The following is a 19,080-nucleotide window of genomic DNA, read 5'->3' on the forward strand; positions in this document are numbered from 1 at the left end:
GAAGAGTTAGTGAGCTTCAAGCCCTCTCCATAGTGCATCCATTCCTTCTATTCAAAAAGGATGTTCTTATTCTTCGCACCAATCCGAAGTTCATTCCGAAGGTGCCATCTGAGTTCCACTTGAATGAACCTTTGATTTTAAAGTCTTTCTTTCCGCGCCCTTCTACACCTGCGGAACGCACTGTACATTCTTTGGACGTTCAGAGATGCTTGAAATTCTACCTAGAGCGAACACGACCGTTTCGGAAATCATTCCAGTTGTTTGTGTCCTACAGCGTACCACGGAAGGGATTTCCTTTGGCAAAGAGGGTCATTTCCCGCTGGATCTCCAGTGCGATTCAATTTTGCCATCGGGAGGCGGGCAAGCCATTGAACAGTACAGTTCGTGCCCATTCTACAAGGTCTGTGGCATCGTCTGTGTGGCTCTTTTCTCTGGAGTCGCCATTAAAGATATATGCAGGGCAGCAACGTGGAGCAGTACTCATACCTTCACGAAACATTACTGCCTAGAGTCTGCAGGATGAGACGACGCGGCTGTTGGTCAAGCAGTTCTGCGGAATCTTTTTCATTGAGAGGTGAGCTTTCCCTACAATCCCTCCATCCTGGTGAGCACATTTTGCTTATTTTTCTTACTTTACTATAAGTATTACTATACGGTTATGTGATGCCATGTTTTTACAAAATGTGTCTTGGTGATTTACTGCCAGCTACTCTGATACAAAGCATGGGAATCTATGAAAGTTCCAATACTGGGGCAAGAAAACAAGTTACTTACCTGTAACTTTGGTTCCCCAGTATTGGTAACTTTCATAGATTCCCACGCGCCCACCCGCCTCCCCTGGGAAAGCTCAGTCTTTTCACATGAGATAGTGGCGGTTTGCACAACGGCTACGAAAATCTGAGGCTCTGAGCTCTCTCAGGAAGGTTCTATGGGGTGAGGCTGCTCTGATTGGTCCTGGCAAAAGTTTGGTCTCTTTTACACAAAGAGAGTGATAGGATACAAAATGAGATGAGGCCTAGGCCTGTTTTTCTCTTTTGTTTCTATGGTTTTTGTACTATCGAGGCTCCCATTCCGACGACGGGGAATGATACAAAGCATGGGAATCTATGAAAGTTACCAATACTGGGGAACCAAAGTTACAGGTAAGTAATTTGTTCTTTTTTTTTAACCATTGCTGCACTACCACCTACTTTTTGTACTGCTCACTCAAGCCCTGCCCAAGAACTCCTCCACTCTCCTACTTAATTTAAGCTGCAGCGTTGTATGTATGCTATCGTGCGCATGCTCTTCTACTTGCTGGGTGGCTTAGATCATCTTGCGTGATTGTTGAACATTGTTGCTTCTGTGGTATCCTGCTTTTAACAAGTTAGTCTTGATTATCCACACAGTTCCATGCCACACAATTCAACTCCATACATTTCCAATCCACACCACAAAATTCAGCACCAAACCAAATAATTCAACTCAACACAACTACACAAGACACCACATACATCCAATCCACACCACAAAATTACACATCATGCCACAAAATTCGACAGCACAGCACAACACACAATTAAACTCCTACATACCACTCCACAACACAAAATACCATTCCACATAATTTCATTCCATAAATCACAGAATCCCACTCAACACAATTCAAGTGCTCTAAATACTACATAATTACTTTCTACATAATTCCTATGCACACTTCACGTAATTCCACCATACAAATCCACTCCACACCACACAATTCCACAGCTAACAATTCAAATCCAACACACATAATTCAACTACACACCACATACATACACATCATAACACACTGGTAAAACACATTGTCATTTACAACGCCAATACCTCTTAACTCAAGCAAATGCAAGTATATAATGTCTTCTTGGCTAACTTATTTATTATAACTTTTCAACATGTTGCACAGCAGCCACAGTACTCTACAACATACTTACAGACATTGGCAAAGCCAATAGCTCTGGTTAGACACTTATAAGATCCCAAAGGCGAGACCTATTGGCTATTCCGATGCTTTTTCTTAAATTGGAGCAGCTTTGAGTCTGTTTTGATAGATAAGAGATGTTGGTCCAGATCCTGGCACGCAGAAGGAATAGGCCTTCTCAAGTTATTTTTTCTTTTTATTTACCATTTTTATTCTGCAGTCAGATGATGTTCAAGCTGCATCTGTGCCGATAATCACTATAATTGGTGAGCTTCCAGATAAACCGGGGTGCTGGTGGTGATGGCTTCTGCTTTACTTAGTAGATTTTTGCATCAGTCAAGAATGACTGTTCAGCAGTAGTTAAGATGAAAAAGTTCAGATATTTACAGTTAACATTTGCTTTTTAAAATCTTAATGTAATTTTATTGGAATATGTATGTTCCAGGCATATGAGCTGCAGATCACACACTATTCATAGATCGCCATCTGGTGTTGGGCCCGGATGTTTGCAGTTTGTTATTGTCTTGAAATAAGTCTTTGGAAGTCACGAGATGGGTGACTCCTCCTTTGGACAATAGTGCGTATGGGCATCGACTCCATCTTCAGATTGTGTTTTTCCCCCATCGGGCTCGGATGTGTTCGGCGCGCTCCAGTATGGTATAGTTATCGTTCTACCTTTCAACGCGCAATCCTTTATCCTTTCTTCGGTATTGTATTCGATCGCGTTTCCCATTCGACGCGCATCTCTACAAACTTGAATTCTTCGGTTCCGGTTGTCGACACAGGCCTTCGGTCCTTTCTGCGCCATCAGGCCCTTTGACTCATGGAAACGACTCCTTTTAAAAAGTGTCCTGAATGTGGATCCAAGTTTCCACACGCCGATCTTCATGAGGTGTGTAACCTCTGCCTTTCACCAGAGCACAAGGCCAAAGACTGTCCAGCTTGTGCCTCTCTCCTCTCAAAAAAGACACTACCGGATCGTCGGGCTTAAAGAAGCATGGCGCGATCATATTCATAGATTCTGGACGATATCTTCGAAGAAGGCATCAATGTACCGGAGCAGGAGCACATCGAAGAGGGCAACATTAGCGCCTCTGAAGCTGACGACTCCGACATCGAAGACATTACTCCAGGGCAGCGGGTCGTAAGTACTGAGGTCGACCCCCTCCCCCCCCCACCTATCCATAAAAAGGCTTCAGTAACACCTTCACCTTCACCTTCAGGTATAGGTGCACACCGGGACAAACTTCCCACGCTCTGCCTTCGGGCCTGGCAAAGAAGTCCACACATAAGCCTTCTGGCTACTTTGGATCGAGCCAGCCTACCGTCGGTACCAAAACCCCATCCCCGGCACCAACAACAAAAAACAAACCCAAAGACAAACCACTGTCTTCATCCGCTCCGAAGCCTGGTTCCACATCAGCGCACTCTGCACTGAAATCGACTGACACTGAACCTCCGGATCCGAAAAAATGGTCGGAACCAAGGAAAGAACCGGTTCCGAAGACCACTGGCACAGAACCTTCGGATCCGAAAAAATCATCTGGACCAAACAAACAATCGGTTCCAAAGACCCCAATGAAACCTTCGAAACCCAAGAAAACTCCTGGTTCCAAACCTAAGAAGCATAAAACAACTCCGAAAGTGTCACACAAACACTGACCCGACAAAAATCGACACCGAAGCAACACACTCCAGAGGAGGAGCTTTTTCAACCTGATCCAACCCAAAAAACTCTTGAAATAGACCCAAAGACAGGTCACCTTATAGTTTGTCCTTCCAACAAAAGGAAAATGGACAAACCTGCACCAGCTTTACTCCCTTTAAAGAAAAGGGTAATTGCCACTTCTCCTTTAAGGATTCCTTCTCCACTTCCTCCTCCACACCACATCTCTCCCATCCCATCTCGAATACCCTCACAATCTCCTCCACCTCACGATGATGAGGACATCTCTGGGGAGAAAGGGAATGATGAACCTTTAGGGGAAGCTAGTAATCCTTATATCCCAAATGACTCATGGGACTATTATGGCACACCAGATGTTCCTGACACACCACAAGATATCTACCCATATAGAGAATCCCCTCCAGAGGACACTATAGGTTTCACTCAGCTTGTACACAGAGCTGCAGAATACCACGGTGTGAATTTACACAGACCCTATAGAAGAAGATTTGCTCATGGACATGAACTATTAATACCAGTGTTCTTTTACACACACATGCCTAGCTATGTATTTCGGGGGTCAAACTACCATAATGAACCAACCCTTTGACCAGGAACATTTATTTGGGCCTACTGTAGATTTATGTTTAGAGAAGATGAAAAAAGACACAGATACTGCCAAAATCAATGGGAGCTTTGCAATCTCAAGCTCCCAGAAGTTATTTTCGTCGCTCCTCTTATAGGAGCGCCTCTAGAGGCTTTACCACTGATAACTCCTCCACCTCCTATAAGAGTCCCACACAGAAACACCTGTACCAGAGGTTGTTACACAGGAGGCTACAGGAGCAATTAGAGCAAAGGTAGAGGCAAAATTACCAATACTCACACTGCCTCCACCTCCAAACAATGACCTCCCATCATTCCCCCCGGACCATTATACTCCTGTCGGGGAAGATTGCTACAGTTCCTACCTGTCTGGAACACCATCACCACGGACAATTGGGTGAGACAAATCATCCAATCCCCAGATTTTTGCAAAGTGTATGCAGCCCCTAATTCTAGGTCCTGAGTGCCTTTACGTGATATTGAAATGGGGTTGAGGATTTGCAGAGCACGATTCATACTGTTTGAAGCTCGACAAATGGTTTACAGAGTCTGGCGGAGGGTGTGCAGAAAGCAGCGGGATTTGGTGAGCATAGCGGAGGTGAAGAAAGCAGCGGGATTTGGTGAGCATAGCTGAGGTGTGCAGAATGCAGCGGGATTTGGTGAGCATAGCTGAGGTGTGCAGAAAGCAACCAGATTTGGTGAGCATAGCTGAGGTGCAGAATGCAGCGGGAATTGGTGAGCATACCTGGGGTGCAGAATGCAGCAGGATTTGGTGAGCATAGCTGAGGTGCATAATGCAGCAGGATTTGGTGAGCATAGCTGAGGTGCAGAATGCAGCGGGTTTTGGTGAGCGTAGCTAAGGTGTGCAAAATGCAACGAGATTTGGTGAGCATAGCTGAGTTGTAGAATGCAGCGAGATTTGGTGAGCATGGCTGAGGTGCAGAATGCAGCGGGATTTGGTGAGCGCTGAGGTGCAGTGTGTGGTTAAAGGTGAGTCTAGAATTTCCAAGGTTGTATAGAGTGATTAGGAGCGTGTCCGAGCGGCCAGTGGTGACCGGACATGTGGCTGCTGATGGAGGCACAATGGGACGAAGACGACAAAGTTGATTAAGGGGATTTGGATTCTCGCTGATGGTGTTTAGAGTGCGCATTAGCATTGCATATCATGGCTGATGTAAGTCAAGGAATGCAGACTTGTTTTGTGAGCTTGGAACATGTGACATATGTGCAAAGTGTGTGCAGCGCAAGTGTTGTTTAGTGGGTGAAGTGTTGATCTAAAATTGTGGCAGGGGGTATTTTTCAGTGTGTACTTGTCTAGAACTCACTCTTGTCATTGTTGCTTGAACCAAGAAAAAAGTATAAAGACTGGACCATCGCTGATCACGTCATGTAGCCTATTTTGCAAATGCTTTGCCATTTTGATCAGCAGCTGGTCTGCACTCCAACATGACTAGAATACATTGACAAAACCAGTAGCTTGCATAGGTGCGACCTGTTGGTTTTGCCAATGCTTATTTTTTTATTCCATTGGGAGAAGTAGCCGAAGAGGCTGAGACCTGTAGCAGGACAGCAAGTTAATGTTTTTTTTTTCTTTTTACAAATTTTATTAAGACGTGATCAGATAAAACGGTAATGCAAGTTTTAATTTTGAAATGTTTTAGAGGCTCCTTAAACAATGGCTGTCTTACTATGTATTATCTGCGAACTCTGATAAAGTAAATGAAACACTCTAAGCACAGAAGTCAGTCTTTATCACTATTTTTTGATATTTTATAGCATCTTTCGGAATGCACACATGTCCAAATGCAAAATGAATGTCATTTATAAATCTGAACTAAACTGTTATAGATAGATTTGTTTCCTTAGCGTCCATTATCCACAATCCATGATGTTTAAAACATGTTTTCTGTTATCTAAATGCACATTAGATTTTTCTTTTTTCCTCCAGCCCATTTCTGCCTCTGCTGCCTTCATATTAGGGGAAGTCTGTCGAGAGAAATATGATGCGGTTTTGCCATTGGTACGACTGCTGCTACATTATCAAAAACTTCTTCCTTTTGTGACTGCGATTGCAGAGCTAGACCTGAAGGATACCCAGTAAGTGTCTAATCAAATGACAGGTTATGTGGGGCTGGACGTAATAGTATGCAGAAAGTAATTAAGGTTTGTGCATGCCTAGTAGCACAAATTAATTGGAAACACGTGGCGAATGGGTTATATTTGAAATAAAAATAATTGCACAGTACACAAAGATCTTGCTGTGAGTAGGTGTGACTCACTCTTTTAGTGGTTTTGACTTCCCCAGAACTTTAGGAGTAGAGCAGGATTAAAACTTACTGCAGAAGTGCAGGAGTAAGTCAAGGGCAGTATAACAGTAAGTCATGGCAGATTCTATGCAAATCAGGCCCACAATGTTCAATTTATTTGCCAAAGGAACGGACACCTGTTTCACAGTGCTTTGTCAAGACAGTGGGATTATCACACATTTGTAAATCATCATCATCATTCCGTCTTTATTTCGACAATGTTGTCGTAAAAGAAATACATTTAATTAGACAGTTTAAAATGGAGTTTAATACAATACATCCGAGCACACTATAAAAATACAGTCTAAAATCTTTGTCAACAAATAGGCAGGAATCTATTTCATCGCAACCCAAAAAATGCCAATAGACATAAATAAATACATAGTCAGCTGAACACCCTTGTCCATCTAAAATCTAAGATCAAGCGCCCTAGCATCATTGCAATTATTTCTCTTGGATCATATTTCAAACAGAATTCACATGTTTCCTTCTGATTGTCCACATAGCTGCTAAAAAGTTTGTTACAGCGAAAACAGTTAGAGGAGAGAGATCCGTTTTCAATATTCTGTATGCATGCAGACAGTGCATGATCCCCAGATTTTTGCACAGTGAAATAATCCACTTCTTTCTGACTTTTTCATAGATAGGGCAAAAAACAGGACATGCATTTCATTTTCAAGCCCCGAGGTGCATCCAGGGCAGTTTTTGAGTGACGATTGAGACCACTTACTAGTAAAATCTCTGATTGGCAGAGAGCTGTGTCTCCATTGAAAAAACTGCTTCCTGGCAGCAACTGGACTGACATCGTCGAGAACAGACTCAAATTTATAGCAGTCTTTAGTCATTCGAAACGTGGCAGACAGAGAACCAATTTGGGCGTTCACTAAACAAGCAGTTAGGTTGGTTTTGTGGTAAAAATTGGCCAGATACTTGCGCAATACATTACTGCAAGCACGCTCAGAATCGGACCACATGGGGGCAAGACCTAGTCTCTCAAATTTCTCTCTTATATACTTTAACCATGGAAGTTTCCGAGCGTTCGGAAGACTTAACCCATCCGACAGCTCTTGCCTAAAGATCTTTAACTCGGGGGTAACCCAGAGTCTCCTCCAAAAAGTTAGAGGTTTGAGGCCCAATTCTTCATTCATGGGTCTAAGGCCCAGGTCCAGCCTGAGCGGCAGCAGTGGTGTACTATGAGGCAATGCTACCAACTGTCTTAAAAATCTGTTCTCCACTGCGGCAATCGCGGATGCACACTTGTGACCCCACAGTTCGCCACCATGGATTACAGCCCCCGTGCCTGTAGTTTATAAATTTCCAGGGGTGGACCAATTAGTTTAACGGCAGATTTGTTTAGGAGCTTGGTAGTGGCCCCCACTTTTTGGGACAACTTGAGTTGCAGTTTTAATTGATGTTGCCCCCATGTCATATTTTCATTTAAGGTGAGACCCAGATACTCAAAGGTCTGGACTCTTTCAAGGCGGACTCCACCTATCACGGGGCTTGGGCGAGTTGATGTTGGGGGGGTTGAAAACCATATATTTGGTTTTCATGGTATGTATTTCCAGCCCGTGGTCCTGACAAAAAAGCACAAAGCTGTCCCAGACTCGCTGGATGCCCATGGGGGGGGTCTTAGAAAGCAGTAAGGTATCTTCCGTGAACATAATCGCGGAGATACCAACCCCAGCAAGTCTTTGGGCGTCGCTGTTGTGGACCGCGTTCAGGTGGGAGAAAGGGCAAAACAGGGTGGGTGCCAAAACGCACCCCTGCCAACGGGGAACCTAGATGACAAAGAACCATTTTTCCCGCACCTGACCTGTGCGAAGTTTTCAGTGTGCAGTTGGATTATTATGTTCAAGAGAGCAGGGGGAATGCCCAGCTCCGAAAGCACACTCCAAAGTTTCTGACGTGGTACTAAATCGAACGCCGCACGAAGGTCCACAAAGACAGTGTAAAGTGGGCCACCCTCAATCCCAACAGTTTTCCAGTGAAGCAGGGTTAAGCGAAAGACCTGCTCCGTAGTGGATACATTCCTTCTAAAACCCGCTTGATATGGGCTTAAGATGTCAAATTCCTCCATCCAATCTAAGAGGCGATCTAAGATCAGCCTCGAGAATAGCTTTTGTGAGACATCAATAAGGCTAATCGGCCTGTAGTTGGCTGTGAGCAGAGGAGAGCCCTTCTTGAAGATAGGGACTATCTCTGCTCCCAGCCAAGTACTAGGGACCGCCATGCCTCCCAGAATGGCATTGAAGATTACCGTTAGGTAGGGGGCCCAGACCCTGGGTTCATGCTTAAAAAGATCGCCTGGCACCTTATCCAGCCCAGGGGCTTTACCAAGCGGGAGTTTAGAAATAGCAGCCCTCACTTCTCCCTCTGTGAATTCAGGCTCAGTCATTTCTAAATCAGAACGAGGATTTGTAAATCATCTATGCATAAGTATTCAATAGAAAAAAGCCAATTGAGAAAAAAAGAGATCAAAGGGACATATGAAGAACCATAATGCTAATGTATCTTATGGTGCCTCCAAAAAGTTGTTCTGAAAAGAAAATCTACTGGTCTTTAACTCTCAGGAATATGGCATGCTGAGGTAGTTGGAAGTACTCTACTCATGTAGAGTGTCTCTCTGGGAACAGGTTGTTGATGGCTGTGACTACAGCCAAGTTCAAGAAAGAAGAATATTTTTTCCAAAGATAATCTTCCAAATAGTATTGATTTAAAAAGAACATTCAATTTGGTTCATTTCACATTAATTTAAGTGTTTTTTTTAACTGCATATCGCCAGACAAGTTTGGTTGGGGCATAGAATAATGTACATAGTGATTAGCAGAGGCTGGTAACGTTTGTTCAATGAAACTTAATTGCGAAATGACAGCGCATATAAACATATACGTTTCCTTTAAGAATACAACATGACGCTTGGCAACGCTTTTTACATATGAGCAGCGCGCAGAACACACACCAGACATCACTCTGGATTTGGCGTACACAAGGGAACAGCGCAGCGCATGAAACCAGTAAGCGTGTTAATGCATGAAGATACGGATGTTTTTAACAATGAAGGCATTAGACTCGCTACCACTTTTCAGCACAATATAGATAACGTAGTCACATCCACAGCGTTAAAAAATGCCCGCTCGCTTGAGAAGTAATTTATTAAACTAAAGGTTAAGCGTTTCTTGTAAATACATTACGGGAGCACCAAAGGGTGACACCGTGTTTAACACCACGCTTTTAACAAGTACGCCAGCCCATTTAGAAAGCCACTATGATCTGATGTTAAACACCAACTGGCAGTATGCACCTCACACACGTTGTCCTCATTAGAGTTTGGCTTTAACAACAAGTCTAAACGGGGATGGTTTCATATGAGGTTGAGAGCTCTATTATTAAAACTGCATTACTTTTGATGTTTCCGACATTCCCCTGATGAAGGCATTCCATGCCGAAATGCATACGGAGAAGGTTTAATACATGTGCAGAAATGATGCATTATGGAACATGGAGTTCTAATCGTAATGAATAAATTCATGTGAAATGAACCAAATTGAATGTTTTTTTTAAATCAATTCTATTTGTTAGATTATCTTTGGAAAACATATTCTTCTTTCTTGAACTTGGCTGTAGTCACAGCAATCAACAACCTGTGCCCAGAGAGACACTCTACATGAGTAGAGCTGCAACCCAGGTACTGTACTTACACGCCTCTGAGAGGGAGGCGATTCTCTTGAGCACGGTAAACCACTGTCCTACATCAGAACCTAGCCGTGCACGACCCACACCACTTTGAAGTTGCAAGTAATGTCAACCTACACAATCTTGTTGAACTCTTCATTAAAGAAGCTTAGTGCACTTTCACCCCCTCACATCCTCAACATTCCATTCCGCCCCTCTGGATTTTAACAACCAACACATAGACAAGGTTCTTAAATCCAGAGAAAGCTTTCACAACATCTAGAAGCCCTCATGACTATGCCTGCTCCTGAAACCAATCTTGATTCTCTTGCCTGCCTTAGACTCTTCACGGCTTGTACAGTTATTTTTCACATGATCTAAAGATCTCCTGGCATCAGCAATATTCACATTAAAGACATCACAGGTTTCATCATCATCCTCTGCATTGTCCTCTTAAAAAGTATCTTTCTAGGGAATATAAACCTCCCAGGAGGTGTGACCGCCCAAAAGGTGACTGATCATCTCAACACAGAAAACTAGAGCATCATAGCAATTCTTCCTACACTTCAGTATCTTTTAGTGCAGCAATTGGTGACAATGTTCATATGAGTCTACTTTTACTTAGACATACCTACCTTCTAAAGTTAAGTGCAATGTTATTAAACAAGTATCTGCGTCTGATTATTTATAAGACTCTGTGGTATTAAAAAAAAAAAATTGGAACTTGACCGCACTGAAGATAAAAATAGTACTATGATCTAAACAATATAATGTAAATGATGTTAGTACCACTGTTTCTTTTCGCTTTAGGGAAGCAAACACAATATTTAGAGGAAATTCTTTGACTACACGATGCCTAGATGAAACAATGAAAATTGCTGGAAAGCACTATCTAAAAATAACTTTAAAGAATGTTATTGATGAGGTAAGTTACATTTCCACTTACAGCCTCAGTGAGTATAAATGTTGTACAGAACTATCACTCTGTCTTGGTTCGATGAATAAAAAATGCAGTGTCCCATTATGGTACATTTTGCGTGTTTGTGTAGGTCCTTGTATTTTCAAATATCACACTTCAGGTGGTCAATAGTACTTAAAATCTAGGCTTACATCGCATGCACCCTACACTCAGTATTGTATGACCCTAACCCAACATTGTATGATCCTAACCCTTAAGCCTTTCCAGGCTCTCCTGCCACCGCCTACCAAAATTAGCCACCTGGCTAGACATCCACAGTGTTCATTAAGTGAATGTTCAGTAGTCCAGCTAATTATCTTCGATCCTTTAAGTATGTGTTACTGTAAAATCATCACAGCGGGTCTTCCTCAGGACTATGTGTTAGCCTGTGTAATAAAGAAAAATTCTGAGTCCAACTGTGTGTGGTGTTTACTAGGAGTGAATATCACAGGAGAGCAGAACTGAGGTTTAACTGGATAGAGAATGACCTGTTAATGGTCAATTGGAAAGGAGTATTCACAGACCTGCATAGGAAATTATTCAGGGTGAGACAAATATGACTTAATGATTAGAAAGGAAAAAGAAAAGCGCTAGTGAAAAGCGCTCTTACCTATCTGGGACTGCTTTAATCTAAGTCATGGAAGAACTAAGCAGTTTATTCAGAGTACAAAGTTCTAGAAAGGGTGTCCCAGATGGATTACATGTAGTGCCCTTAAATAAATTAGATTGTGTACATTCCCTGTCCCAGAAGTGGTATACAAATCCTAGACAAGGAAGCGCTGCTCAACATAAGATGCAGCAATCAATATTCCTTATTTATAAATGAAGCCTGTGGTGAGTGCCAAGTTTCATCCCAAAGGGATTCTCTAAATAATAGAATTTTTTTTTAAAGTAATGTTTAAGAAACAGATTGTGAGGCCAAGCAAAGTGCCAAAAACAATCCAAATGAAATCTTGAAATCCCACAAACCTCACCCAATCGTCATGTGATAGCCATTGGGTTCATGTTGTGGTCCCATTCTGAAGGAAGTAATTCTTGGTACTGAAACCCTGCATTGGAAAGTTGTTTATCAAATGTGGACTGTTGGAACCCACTGTGATGATTGTGACTTTTGAAGGAAGGACCAGCGAGTACTCTGAACCGGACAAACTGGAGGACTTTTTGGACTCACTGAACTCATCATACATAGATACGCCCAAGGGCTGTTCTGATTGTCCTGTGGAGTGACAGCGGGGTGCTCTTGCCTCGCCTTCATAGCTTGCACCCAGACACTTTTTCTTAGAGTGGGAGAAGCCAGAGTCTGAACGATGGTGAGGGCTTACATAGGATTGTTGAAGCAGTGTAAAGAGACAAAAGCAAATCCTCCCTCCCCAGTTAAACCTTCCAGAAAATCTGAGAAGCCTAAGTGATGCTGAGTATCAAACGCCTCTTCACCGGTACCTGTGCCGATGCAAGAGTGATACCTTTCAAGAGTTGAACGCTGTATTTCTGTTTGTGTTTTTTTCTGTCCTGGCTACCATTTACTAATGCCTGCATCTTTGTTTTGCTGTCCGTTTCAAATCTAGGATTGATGGTGAACATTAGAATCTCTACCTTACTGTTATGTTTTATTCCTTGATATCTTTGGACCCAGGGGATGCCAGGATATAGAATGAGGGTTAGAGCTCTTAGTCCACAGCCACCCGTCGGAGTCCTGCAGTGCTCAGCCCCGTGAATTCTGCTTTCCCAGTGTGTGTGAGCATGGAGTCTAACTTCATTTGCTGTCCCCCTCCAACCCCAGCGTTTCTTTTCATGCCACTTCCTACACCGATCGCTATGCCCCTGTCCACTAATTCTCTTCCTACTTCAAAGTCCTTTTGGCATCTATACTTGAACTCTTGCTCATTTCTACATGTACTGATTCCATCACGACAATGGCATGAATCCATTCTACTTGTAGACCGATGAACATTGTTTTTCTGATGCGAATGGTTTGACTTTTTTTTTAACTAAAAAGTTCTGTTAAGTCCATTATCACTAATGTTCAAAGAAGGTTGGACTCCTTTTGTTGAAAGGAAAAAGGTCCCGTATTAACATTCAAAGAAGGTAGACATTGCACTCACCTAGGAGACATATCTGCCTGGTGCCTTGAGTCTGAGAATTTTAGGACAGAGTTGCGTGGTGTAGATGGTCTCCCATTCTGGTGAACAAGAAAAGCCCAGAAGAACTATTGAAAGATTAGTGTGACTTTGCTTGTTTGGAAGTCCCTTCCCAATAAATTAATCAAGATGTGGATGAGCTGGTGGGTAAGCGTGTCTTGACAAAACCAAGACTCTACGCTTCATGGTTATTCCGAGCTCTATTAGTGCCCCTAATATGAGCAAACAGTTCTTTTAATACAAGTCTAAGTTAAGTACGGATTTTGACATTACGGTTATTAGTTGAGGAGACTGGATCATTGCTCTGGGCCCACCTCCTGAACAGGATGAGGTCACTTACCCCTGATAGATTCATGTTACCAGACTTCAATGGATTTGAGGAACTTTTGGATATATGGCACCTGCTGCACCACACTACAACTCTTACACTCTCTACTTGCCAGTACATTTCACATGATCACAAATTGACTTATTTCTGCTACTGGGTCCCCTGACGCTGAAAGCTGGATCAGTAACGTCCTTGAGGGTGGTATTTTTTACTTTTCCTTGATAACTGTGCTTGGGGCTAGGACACTTGAAATCTCCCCGCTTTAACTGGCACATTCCTGTGCCAAAATAAAGACAACCGGAGCCTAAACGAGTCCATAGATCGTATATCTGAATTTTGAAAGAGAAGAATAATCAGTCTGGACAACCCAGCAGTTATATGCCGCAGACTAGGCTGCCACTGAGGGGGCCTGCAGATGCATGATTTAACTATAATAAAGTGAAAAGCCAATCTCTATTTAAAGCAGCTTTTAGGACTATTAACTACACATATTTAACATAACACTAACTCCTTCACTGCAGCATCTACTAGAAGTTAAAGTAATACACACACAACTCAATTTTCAGGGATCGAGCGGAGCAGACCCTGACATAGCTGAGGCAGAGGCTATATGAGAGTGCGGAGAAAACCGGGAGACATCAGGCATTCCATGCCAGCCAACAGGAGACAAAGATAGCAATCAGAGCTGTCCGATCCAACAGTGGGCCTGATGACTCATCCCATGTAAATCTCTAGAGCCTTTGCCACCTCCTAAGAGACACTTTATAGTTCCTAACATTTAGATACTGTGGTGACTGAGGAGACTTTTTTTGGCCTCCCCTACACTGCCCTCATTCTGAAAGTGAGATAGGGCTCTTATGGTGGGTTAGATCAACCTTAAAAGACCATATCCAGTTTCCAAATCTCTGGGAGAGTACGTCTTCCCCTAAGAATTTTACAAGATTAATAAACTGCTCATTGCCCCAATGCTGTAGGCTGCATTCAAAGACCTGAAAACCCTCTGGTTCACTGGGTTCGTTCTCAATTTAGGCTATTATATCACTCATCCTGAAAGAGGGGAATGACAAAAATGTGGCTAGAATTCTTGCCTCAACTTACCCAAAGTGATATCTTCACTCATACATTATTCAGTAGTCGGTTTTGTGCCCGGGATGCCTTTTAAAGGTCAACTAGAGTTATAATAGCAAGTTCGGTGGCAGAGTAAGTCCTGCTTGGATGAAATGTTCTCTATCTTATGGACGCTGAAAAAGCCTTTGACCAGGTGGAGTGGGGCAACCTCGTTTGTACGCACAAGAGGGCCAGGTTTGATGCAAAGTCAGTCTAAAAAGTCTCATGGCTCGGAGACCCAGATTAGTTGCGTTGGGTTTCCGTCCTGACCAATTGAGATCAGCAGGCATTCTAGTCCATGGTTCTCAGCTGCCCTCATAATAGACAACAAACACTGTAAGACACTATAGCGTAAATGGAGGAAGGATTATAACTCAGCCGACAAAGAGACCTTTAAGCTTACACAAAAGGCATATTCTGGGTCTATAACCAAAGCGAAGCAAGCTTATTTCAGGGAACACATAGGAAAGACATGAAGCGGATCGAAAGATTTTCTGTGGAGTCAAAAGCTTTATGTCCCCAGCGGCCTGCACTTACACCAAGGCAGCCTGATCGACTGGTGTGAAATGATGGCAATATTTTTTACTTTCAAGATCTCTAGCATTCAAGCCACCCTAGTTACAGGATGGCTACGTGAGGTTGTTGCTGAGATCCTATGCTTTACTAAGAAGATCACAATGGCTAGGATAAACCGGAGTAGTTCAGTTGTACTGCACGCTGAGGGTTCTTAAAGCCATCAAACTGTCTCTCCCAATGATCCTTGCTCCCCGAAATTGCTGGCTTGGGCTGCAGGGACTATCAATCTAGCTGTAACTGGATTTTAAATACTTCAAGAAGTACAGCTTCAGTCCCTAATGTATGGAAGCTGGCAAAGCTCCTTCCACTTATTAAAAGCCAACGGCGGACCCTGCTATCCCAGCCAATTACAGGCCTATTTCCTTGCTGCCAGCCTTACCCAAAATTTCGGAGAAGCAGGTGAATATACAACTGTCAAACTTCTTGGACGCTATTAAGTTGCTATACCCTAGCCAATCTGGCTTTAGAGCCCGCTATAGTACAGAAACCGCAATGGTGGAGGTATAGAAATATATCAAAGGAACCCTCGCTTGGGAGGGGGGCGGCCGTACTGATCATGCTGGAGCTGTCACCGGCCTTCGATACCGTGCCCCACATACTGCTACTTGACCTCCTCCAGGGCGGGCATTGGACTGGCTAACATCGTTTTTAATAGAGAGAAGCCAGTAAGTTTGGATTCCCCCCAAGGAAGGTGGATACAGGTGTTCCCCAAGGCTTGGCCCAAATTCCAACGGTCTTAAACTTAAATTATATCTTACTCCTGTGGCATTTCTAGCTGAAGAATTAGGAGTGAAGGTGTTATCCTATGCAGATGATATTCAATTGCTTTTCTCTTTGAGTAAGTGATCTGAGCCGAAGGGCACACAGATTAAAATCTGCCTTACCACAGTCTTCTACTGGCTAGCCAAAGCTCAACTCAAATGCAAAATGGAAAAAAATTAAATTCTCTTCTTCGGGCCATTCCCACCAAACTTCGGGCTATTTGGCCAGATGATGCCTCCCCTCCTGGACCTCAAAAGGACTCTGTAAAAAACCTGAGAATAACCTTTGACAATAGACTGTCTTTCTGTCCTCACGTCAAAAAGCTGGTAGGTACATGTTTTGGAATTTTGAGGTCCCTTAAGACATTTCTGGCCCTGCTCTCCTTTTCAGCAAGGAAAGCAGTCATCTAGGCATTAGTTACATCTCGAATAGATTATGGCAATGCTCTATACCTGGGAATTCCAGAATAGCTAATGGATAAATTGCAGTGGATCCGGAACGCGGCAGCTTGCCTTCTTCTAAATGTGCCAAAAAAGCAATACATCAGCCCACATTTGCAGGGACTTCACTGGTTACCCATCAGGGAGAGGGTCAAATGTTATGTTATGTTATTTTAAAATTTGGTAGAGCGCAAAACAGCTGCCCCAGCAAAGGGGCGTCCCGGCGCTAAAGAACCACAGAATCTTCACAAAAAACAGAAAACCATGAAGCGGATCGAAAGGTGTAAGGCTTTGACACTGGTGCATGATGTCTTGTATTAGACGGGCCCTGAATACCTTAAAGCTAGATTCAGATTATAAAACCCTTCTAGACATTTCCGATCTACCAGCAAACTTCTAGCTGTGATTCCAAAGTTCCAGCATCAAAGATCTGGAGGTAGATCACTAACTTTCCTAACTTTTGTATGGAATCCGCACCCGTTGGAGCTACGCTCTGTTAATAACTCCTTGCTGTTGAGGAAGAAACTGAAAACCTGATTCATTATGCAAGTCTAATATCCACCCAGCTGACCTCTCGACGTTGGGACACTCGAGTAGCTCCGCAAACAATAAATTGCTTATCATATCCGGCCTACATGTCCGACTCTTTGTGGGAGGCCACAGCCAAGCTTGGGATATTACTCCACAGCTGTAGGCGCTGGGTAATTTTCCTTTGATGTCCTGGGGCCTGACTAACTATGGCTCAGTAAACTGGGCCAACTATATCCTTCAGACTTAAACCGCCGAAGGGAATCACTTTTGTAATTTGTGACTGTGGTACCGTAGATAGCAGTGGTGGCGAATCTCCTGGGCAATTGTTGGAAAGCAAATGTATAGATGCCCTTTGAGTGTATCTAGGAGAAACCTTTGTTAATGGACAAAGAAAGCCTAGATCCACAGCCCATCACAGTTTCTTCTCTACCTGGTTTCTAAGGTACCAGCCAAGAAACCCCCTCTACTTGCTGTGTGAGCCATTCTATATACATGGACAGATCTATCAACTGATCTAGGAATAGGGTGTCAATGTCTACTCACCCCAAACTGGTATCTGACATTTTGGTGTGTGAGCTTTAAAGTGTAAAGTTTGGACATTTTGCTGTTGGAAGTTCAAACAGGCCTTTGTTGGATCTCACTCGGAGTTCCACCATTTGGCAGCTCATATTCAGGAGCCAATGGCAAGCAGGGACTATTGTATTTTTGCTTCTGATGTCTCAGGGCTTGTCCCAGTATTACTTTAGAAACTCTGTACAACCCCTTCAGCATGTAGCACTAAGTGATATTAATGGCAAGCAGTCCTATACTTCTCAGTGAGGTTAGTGTAGGGGATACAACTAGCTCAGCACTCAACAGACAGCCCAGTGTTTCTCTTTGCAAACGAGAATTACTTTATTACGCAGTATAACTCTGAACTACACAAATTGTCAGGTACCCTGGGATGGAGCTACTAATTCATGATGAGGGTTCCAAATCTGCTCCCCACTTAAATCTTGTAGGGAATAGCAGGCATTCAGTCTTTCAGGAGGCCAGGATACTGGAATAACCTACCTGTCCTTTTCTATATCGCGGTGTCCGACGTTCAGTCTTCACTTCTCCGGGACTGTAGGAATGGGAAGCTCTGCTCAACAGGTGGGAGTCAACTGCCTTACAAACAAAGAATTGGAAATAGCAGGCAAGTGAGGAGTAAATAAACAAACAACACCTTGCTTGCCTGCTATGAGACCCTCCTTTTATTGGCCCAGTGGCGAGCCACTGGAACAATGCAAGGAGGTGGTCACATTCATCAAATTTCTCTGGCTTTTTTGGGGGGGGTGGGGGGGGGGATGGCAAAATCCTGGAGGGTCTGGCTGACTAATGTTATTGACTGTGGAAAGCAAGCCTCAGAACTGAACTTCTTCTCTACACCAAGCTGATTGTCAGCCATTTTCACTCAAAGCCCTGACAGAGTCCCATAAACCTTAAATTCCCTCATGGCCACATGCTACACATTTCTGCTTCCTTCATTGCTGATATGGTTAGTTCCATTTTCAACTAGGGGAAAACTATGAAATGACCCAAAAGCGCCGTAAAATGAGATTGTGACGAAGTCTAACCTGGTACATTAGACTGTGCCACAATGCCTTTGGTTGCTGGTTGTCCACGTAACCTTTGTCAGAGCAGTTGGAAAAGTAATTAAAAACAAATGCGAATATTTTTCAAGCTTTTTAGAATAGAACGAGGCAACTTCTCCCTATTATGTTCTAGTGTCTGAAATAAGTAACCGGAGACCTTCCTCACAGCCCCAATTAAATGCAAGATCGTGATAACCCTTGTAGACATACAGCTTAGAGATTCTCCATTATAAATATAATTCTCACATATTAAGGCTTTGTCAGTAGGAAAGATGAAATCAATACCATGTATAATTGCTCCACAGTGTTTTGAGGTAAAAGATGCTGCGTACTTCCAGGCATTGCAATATGAATATTTTTCACATTTTCAAATACATTGGTGTTCCCAGCATGGCAAGAGTGCAAACCGCAATCTGCAATTGTGACTTTAGT

The 19,080-nt window shown here is 43.2% G+C and overlaps 1 protein-coding gene across 1 annotated transcript in view; it reads left to right on the top strand.

The window, feature by feature from the left end:
* RASA2 (RAS p21 protein activator 2) overlaps positions 1–19,080 on the top strand; it is a 619,199-nt gene that overhangs the window by 425,441 nt on the left and 174,678 nt on the right. The window contains exons 11-12 of the mRNA XM_086943698.1: positions 6,160–6,308; positions 11,003–11,117. Coding sequence (XP_086799824.1) covers positions 6,160–6,308; positions 11,003–11,117 — 264 coding nt within the window. The remainder of the gene's footprint in view (positions 1–6,159; positions 6,309–11,002; positions 11,118–19,080) is intronic.

Source organism: Lissotriton vulgaris, chromosome 11 (assembly GCF_964263255.1).
Source record: "Lissotriton vulgaris chromosome 11, aLisVul1.2, whole genome shotgun sequence".
NCBI lineage: Eukaryota > Metazoa > Chordata > Amphibia > Caudata > Salamandridae > Lissotriton > Lissotriton vulgaris.